The 8,502-nt window shown below is 29.9% G+C and overlaps 1 protein-coding gene across 3 annotated transcripts in view; it reads left to right on the top strand.

Moving 5' to 3' along the window:
- LOC136084560 (3-galactosyl-N-acetylglucosaminide 4-alpha-L-fucosyltransferase FUT3-like) overlaps nt 1-1,234 on the top strand; it is a 48,042-nt gene extending 46,808 nt beyond the window's left edge. For all 3 annotated transcript variants that reach the window (XM_065804726.1, XM_065804727.1, XM_065804728.1), the window contains exon 3: nt 84-1,234. In XM_065804726.1, the coding sequence (XP_065660798.1) occupies nt 84-1,075 (992 nt within the window). In that variant the 3' untranslated portion in view covers nt 1,076-1,234. The remainder of the gene's footprint in view (nt 1-83) is intronic.
- Nucleotides 1,235-8,502: the final 7,268 nt, after the last annotated feature.

The raw sequence follows: 8,502 nt of genomic DNA on the forward strand, positions 1-8,502 counted from the left end.
CACTGATAACATCTAACATTTTTTTAAATGTTTAGTTGATACTAATTTTGCTTGTTTAAAATTATCTTTGTTTTATTTTGAAGGTTTACCGATTCAAAGCCGAAATTTTCTTATATTGACATATACAACTTTTTTTGGCGATCCGTTTCCTCTCTCCCCTTCATCTGAATGCGGTTTTAACACTTCTAACTTCCAAATAACAAATAATAAGGAACAATTTAAGAATAGTGATGTGGTAATGTTTCACTCGCGCAACATGCCATCCATGCAAGAGTTGATACACCTTAATAACCTGAGAGGAAAAGACCAACTATGGATTTATTTTACAATGGAGTCTATATACAATAATCCAGGTGTTAATGATATAGACAAGTATTTTAATGCTTCCGCAACATATGGAGTCGATACTGATATACCGTTCCCTTACAGATATCATAAAAAACGATTAGAAGTTGTTGAAAGCTTTAACAAAGACTATTTTTTAAACAAAACAAGAATGGTTGCTTGGGCCGTGAGTAATTGTAATGGTGATGCTAGAAACAAACTTGCATTGAAGTTAATATCGCACGGTGTTGGTATTGAGGTTTCAGGAGGCTGCGCAGGAAGATTTCCAAAAGCTTTTTCATCAAAATGTCGAGGAAGACCGTGTTATGAAGACCTACGCGATTTTAAGTTTTATTTTTCTGCAGAGAATTCGTTATGCGATGGGTATATCACAGAAAAGTACTGGAGTTCTGGACTTGATTTTGACGTAATACCTATAGTTCTAGGTGGGTCTAACTATTCTGATCCAAGATTAGCAATTCCAGGTTCTTTTATTGATGCTATGAGTTTTGATTCTCCTAAAAAGTTGGCTGATTATATTTTAGATGTTAGTTCAAATTCTACAAAATACAACTCATTTTTTGAGTGGAAAAAACATTGGCAGTTAGATAGCTCTAGTTTTTTTTGCATGCTTTGTGATAAATTAAGAAATGGTGTTAATTTTCGAACAAATCCTTTATTAAAGACAATGAATAGAGAAAAATGCACTCGACCACAAGAAAAGTTTAACATTTGGATCAATCAAAACTAATAAAAATTTGTCAATAAGGATGAAGCAAATCTTGATCTTGCAATATTTTTAAACATGAGAAGTTACAGTGAGTTATTAAAAAGGTTCAATTAAGAATATTGAGGTTTTATACTTTCATGTTTGAAAAATATGAAATAAGAAAAAATGCTCTAAAAGTCCTAATCAAACTTTTCCATATTTAAACGCAGTTACAAATGTAGGGAAGTTTTTTTCATAAATTTACTGGATAGCGCTCTTTAGGAGTTTTCTTGAAATTGCAACTTATATAATACGTAACGTTTTTTTAAAACGTTTTTTGCGTAAAAACATCTTTACAGCGACAAACAAAAGTTTAAGTTTTTCTATTAACAAATAATTATACTTTTTACTAATTATAAGTATTAATTTAATTTAAGTACTAATAAATTGTTTAAATTAAACTTTTCTGCTTAAAATATTTTAATCAAATAAATGTTACTAAGGATAGAATTATAAAGAAAAAAGCGCCGATATTCTTGTTTGATCTTTATAGCAGTTAAAGATACAGAAAAATGTACAATAATTAAATATATTTAGTTGATATAATGATAAAATTAGATCTCTATCCTCTTAAGACCATAAAAAAAAAACTATATACTAATATTCATTATTAATCAAGCCCTAATTACAATAAGTTTTCCAATGGTGAAGCTAAAATATGACAACATTAGGTTTTAGCTTCACCATTGGTTAACCTACCTGGCACAAGCCGCATAAATGACGAATTTTTTTTTGTCTTAAATACATCTAGTCTACCGCAGATGTAAAAAAAAAAAAAGAAAGTATTTTTAAAGTCTTATCAAGTTGACATCTTGTTCCGTTTAAAAATTGCGTTTTAATTAAGTTTTTTAATGGCTTAACTAGACAAAAAGTTTTAATGACTGAAAAACTACGACATCATTTAGTTGTTTTAGTACAGTGAATTGGTGCAAAAACTTTGTGCTATTTAATAAAAAAGCATGAAACTTGGTGGACATTTTGATAAGATTGAAACATTCATTTTAAGACTTTGACCTTTTTGTATTGTACACTTTGTATATACGCTTTTAAAGTAACCACACATGGTTATTTTTTGCTTGGTCTCCATGGAAACTAACACCTGCCATAGGAACATAAAATATTTGCGAAGTTGTAAAGTATTCGAAATCAAGAAAGTGGTACAATATTGGATTTCAATGGTACAATTAAGGATCTAGTTTCCTTAATTGTACTATTAGCGCTATTTTTTTAACTTGATTCTTTGGAACTTAATATTTTTTTAATTATGAGTTTTTTTACCATCTTTACAACAAACAATCCCTAAATTAAGAAATACAATTGAATATGCACGTTTCAACTCAGTAGATGGAACCACATTTTTTAATTTGGTGTTAGAGGGTACAATATTAGCAACCTTACCCTACATATTATAAAAAAAAAAAATATAATGTACAACAAAAAAATATAGAATATTCAGATACACATAAAAAAGCTCAGGTGGCGCGTAGTAAAAGTATAAAAATATGTTTTCAATATACAAAATAATTTTCCTAAGTTTTCTCTTAAATGAGTTATAACTTTATTCTTTTAAAAAGTCAAAATATTTCTAAACTATTTTATTATATAGAAAGTCTCCTCGAAATAGAACGTTTACCAAAATTAGTATGCGGGTATTGAAGTCAAATAAAATTTTGCTTTTCGTAGATGGTACTTACTTTTTTCTTTTAATAAGTATAATTTTTAAAACGGAGAGGGGTAATCGTTGGTTTTAAATTTCAACATAAACCGTAGAAGATTATAAACGTTAAGCTGCTATATTGCTCCCAATTCCAATGGACTGAGGCTCCTACAAATTAAGTATCCAATAAAAGCTCCCTGATTTGTTGCCAAACAACAATTCCAGATTTAAATTTTGTTGCCTTAACTTTTGAAATTTTATAAAAAGGTATTGGAACACTTGTGAAATCAATTTATCCATTTCTTTGAAAAAATTATTTAAGCAGCAGTTGCACAAGTTCTAAACCAAAAGGTCAATTGATACAGGCTCGTCAATCGATACAGGCTCTGGCCAGATAAGCGACTGCGGTAAGGAAGGAGATGTGAACTTTCTTGTTAAATGCTCTTCCGCGTTGCTCTGTAATAAGACAGTGAGCACTTCTTGGTACACCTTGATGCCGTTTTAAAAAAATAAAAATCTTTATTAAACTAATTTTAATGTGAAGAGGTGGTATGGTATAAAGAAGAGATGGTAGGGTGATCGTTTGCGGATCAACTAAATATACTGGACACTGCTTGTTCCTGGGATATATGAAGACCTTTTTTTATATGTATACACATTTTCTATAGCATTTATTTGTGGTTCAACTATTCTACAGCCAAATGAAACAACAATATTTTGTAAATCCTGCTGGCATTGTAGTTTGAATTGACTTATGCGTAGCGTAATAATATCAACATTTCCTAAAGTTTGAACTACTGCCAAAATGCAAAAAAAAGTACTAAAAAAAATGCAAAATAAAGGACTACCAGTTGATAAAACAGAATAAGTCGTTTCTATTAAAAGAATTTTTATTGGCCCTAAAAACCTTCTAAAATGCATTGACTTTCAAAATGAAGTGAAAAAATAACTATAAAATAAATTATAAAAATATAATTTATTTTACATTATATTACCATTAAATAGCATCTATTTAAACTGTAAGACACGGTCTTACAATTTGATGATTTTCTTTACAAGAAATTTATTCGAAATAGCTTAATATACTCATTTAGTCAAATACTCTTCAATATCTTTACATGTTCTTTACATTTTTTAGTATTAAAATTCATAACTACTAACAGCAGTCAAGAATAAAAATGGTTCTTTAAATAGTTAAAATCTTCATTATAAATTGTAAGCCATGATTTCCTGCTGCCTAATCTAACAAATCAAATTATTGTAGCAGTTCTTTAAAGATGCTTACTGTTCGGTTCAGTTATGCAGCATAACAATCTTTCTTTGTACTCTGGATAGTTATTGTTTCGCTTATACCTTGATCAATGTTTAAGAAAGTCTTGATAAGCAGTTTTGATAGTTTATTCACAATTGGCCCTAAGGAGGACCCTTTTGCGGCTGATGAGTTCTTTGATGTGGTAGAAGACGGTATGAATTTTGGGTGTTACGCTTGCTCTAATTATCATTAAGTAACACCATTTGAAATTATCAATTATTTTAGCAAAATAAACTGAACCTTTAAAATGCTTCAATTATGTGAAGAATGTTGGGAACCGAGTTTGTATCAGCAAGTTGCTGGAGCACATCCATTTTATTAAGAAGCTTTCTGCATTCATTTTCTCCGAACTAACCTCTATTATACGGGCTCCGTTGAATGTGGAAGGCAGCTGGCCACATAACAGCTTCTATCTAAGTAGTTTTAAGTAACTTCAAAAGTTGATTAACAACTTTTATAATGAGCTGCAATTCCATTGGTGGGATTATTCAAAATCAGAATATTGTCAGGCTCACTATTGATTGGCTTTCGAATGACATTACCAGACAACATGGTACAACCAACAATCCCGCCAGATTGCTGAAAAGACTTGAGGCTAGATTTGATTGAGCCCAGTTTTTGTGAGTTTCCAGATTTGGCTAGAAACTTAAGGAGTTATCCATAAAGTACGTACGGTTGGACGGAGAAGAGAAGGTCTGCAAATGGCATTTATGAGATGGGGGCAAGTGGTCAATTAAAAAAGTAAGGAGGTAAGGAAACACAAAATTGAAAAAATATCATAAAATGTTGGATAGGTAGGTTAAAAGTGAAGGTACTTTTAGAAAGGTTGTGGGAACTCAAAAAACGTATACCAAAATGAGGGGTACGGGTAAAGGGCAAAATATAAGCGTGCTTGGTGTAGTTAAAGCAAAGTATGATATTTTGTTGACTCCAACATATTTCCGTTAAATGATCAGGTCTGTGAATTATGAAAAGACTAAAAAAATTAAAATGATAAACTTTGTGGTATCACAAAATATAAACGTTAATAGCAAAAAAGCCCAGACCGAAGATTCTTTTTTTTAAAAAAAAAAATCTTTTTAAAATCACAATCGATTGTCCAAATTTTAATAAGATTTTAAATAAATAGTTTTTTAGGTGAAATGATACCTATAGTTTAACAATATGATCTGTTCTGATCGTTTATAGGTAATTTATCTTACTCATAAGCTCTTTCTTGGTCGGAATTCTAGTATTTATTGTAAAAATTGATAGAAATATTGTGTTTTGACAACTATATACAGTTAATATACGTCAGAACCAATTAGAACTAGAATCAATGATAAATTAAGGAACTTTTTCAGGAGATTTTAATTAAATTCATTTTAAACGCCGATGAGAGGAATTGATCTAAAGATTTCAAAATGGCGTTCTTTAGATTCGCTATCACGGGTAGTAAAAAGGTTTTGAAAATTATATATATATATAAAAAAAAAGTTTCTTAAATATTAAAAAAATCTGAAGCAAAAAAATTTGTACTATCTGAAGTTCTTGTTTGGACATAATACGCTGATAAAACCATGCAAATTCCAAATAAAAAAATCCGAATAATTTGTAAGTCGCCTTAACTACACCGAGTACGAACATTATAAACGACCCTAAATTTGGCGTCACAACATGACGTCAAACCCATTCAAGTATGCACCATGTGCAAGGGTGCATACTTGAACGGATTTAAAGACGACAAATTATATTTGCGACTTTCTTATTGCATTCAAAAATTAGTTTAACTCCATTTGCCTTAATCAGTGACCAGATTTGTTTAATGTTAGAGTAAGTTTCTGGGAAACCTTCTGATACCAAAACAAGAATTTATCTCTTAACTCTATTGTGTCTTTGCTAATCCTTTGAGCGAGAGATTGTTTTTATGGCGGTGAGCTGGTATCAACCCTTGACACAGTATCCACAATGCTTAGACAAAACTTGAGAAAACCTTTACCACCATCAACTTCAAGCTTTACTAAGTATCCACCAATAATTTTTCGAGACTGAATAACATGGTTTTCAATACCTGATAAATCATTGCAGCAAGCAACAACCCGAAGTGTATCGCAATCTCCTTTTCCGTCAATTATTTTTAAGTCATTGCAGGCGAATAAAAATCACTCAAGCGCAAACCATCTTTTATGAAATTCTTATAAAAATTTGGCTCTACCATCTTGGTGCTTGATGTTGGGTTTACATTTCTGACCAGATTATTTAATTATTTTTTGGTATTCCCATATTTAATAGCAGATTTACAAGAGCTAAAGAGGTCGATTTTGAATCGCTTGATAATAGCTGGGCACTACGTTGACCTGAAACCAAGTTTATCTTTATACCAAACTTTTTTCAAAAAGTTTGTTTAAAACTTTCAAATTATTTGTTTTTAAAGTGATTAGAAACTTGTTAAAAGTATACTATCCGAAACCTACTTTGTCTCTTTTTTTAAAGATTTTCTTTCAATATATGTAAAAATTATTTAAGTATAAAAATTTACCTGGGGTAATTGTAAGTAGAGGCCTTCAAGGGATAATTAATTATTGGAAATAACTCGAGATGCAATTTTTTTAGCTGCTCTGGCACCTTTTGCTACCAAAGACTGATCGTTTTCTCTGAACTTTATTTGAGAGCATTGGTGGGGCAAACCTTTTCCTAAAGGGCATAGGCGTGTGCTGCAACTTACTTTTTGTTCTTACTGAATGGTGGTTTACTCTTCAAGAGTATGTTTTTTTTTGCAGCTTTAAACAACCAATTTGGCAGATTAGGCAATAATACATTGTGTCTGCTGTTTAAGGTCTCACTTGTATTGAATTGAAACTAAACAAAGGAGCAAACATAACTTCTTTTCTCTCTTATTTTCTGCGCAAAATTATTCTACACGAATCGCATAGTCTTCGTGGTACCCAAAAGTAGTAAGTTATTATTCGATTCTCGATTTTCATTGTGAGCTTTTGCTTAATTTGGCAATATGGCAATTCACTAAATCCAACTTTACTAAATCAAACCATGAATTTATATTAGATAACAATCCATTAACATAATAAGTTTTACTAACTACAAACGGGTAAAATCAAGGAAACAATTCTAATTTTTTCCTTTAAAAAAAATAATTTCTTAAATTACAAGGAAACAATTCTGATTTTTTCCTTTTAAAGAAAATAATTATTTAAATTAACGACACTTGTCATACTTATTGACAATTAAGATGAGATTTTATTTGATGACACATTCCGACAAAAGATTTTTCTTCTCTTTTAATGGACTATTTTGCTGCTCTTTAATGGGTTTGCAAAAAATTTTTCTCATTCTTTTTATTTGTCTTTTATTTCAGTTATCTTATCTAAATATATTTTTTTTTATTTAGGTTTTATTCCATAAACGTTTTTCAAACGTTTTTTTTAATCATTTATTATGCATTTTGAAGTAGTTTATACCTTAGAAAATACTGATATTTTCACGCAATGCTTAAGCCGAGTCAAACCACGTTTCAAATAGCAAATCAATGTTTTGGTCAATAAAATGAAAATGGGAGTTGTAGCAATAAAACAATTATAAAAAAAATAGCTGTTATTATAGAGTAGAACACTCATATAACGATTACCTTAAAAATAAAGACCTAATATCACAGTAATCGATAAAGTTTTGAGGTATAAGTAGCAAAAAACAAACAAAATATAAACTTTCATAAATTCTCAACCAGTCAATCAATCCGGCTGAAATTTTATCTAGAGTTTGGTGCAACCATATTCCACATTTGCACTAATTTTTATCAAATTATATAAAGTGGTTCTTAAATTACAGGTGTTTTTAATAATTTCACTTAATTCGAACATTCAAATTAAACCAATTTCCACGGGCAAAAATAAAAGATTTTAAAACTTGCATTACGGGATACCGTGATGCGAACGCACCCCATATTTGCAGCGTTGGGTCAGCTTGGTTGACATGATCAGGATCTTTGCTAACCGTGAACCCACAGCATTACTGTGTCAGTTGCTAAGCTAAAAAAAATTAATACCAAATAGTAAAGTTCAAAACAGGTATAAAATAAGAAAATGGAAAGATGTATGCAGCGAAACAGAATAAATATGTTTTAAAAATACATTTGTTTATTTAAAGAAATTCTTAAAGCCGAGTTATTTTTATTTACATATAATGTTTCAAAACTGTCCCACTCAATTTCAAAGCTAACCTTGTATATAAAAAGTCCTTTAAAGAGTTTACTGCATTATTTTACAAATGCAAATACTATATTCTATGTTTATCTTTAAAGACAGCAGTATTGATTATTATATTGAAATTAGTGAACGGTTTTGACACATAACAGTTTCCCTATAAACGTTTTAAATCTAGTTCTGTATATATATATATATATATATATATATATATATATATATATATATATATATATATATATAT

Source organism: Hydra vulgaris, chromosome 09, assembly GCF_038396675.1.
Source record: "Hydra vulgaris chromosome 09, alternate assembly HydraT2T_AEP".
In the NCBI taxonomy this organism is placed as follows: Eukaryota; Metazoa; Cnidaria; class Hydrozoa; order Anthoathecata; family Hydridae; genus Hydra; species Hydra vulgaris.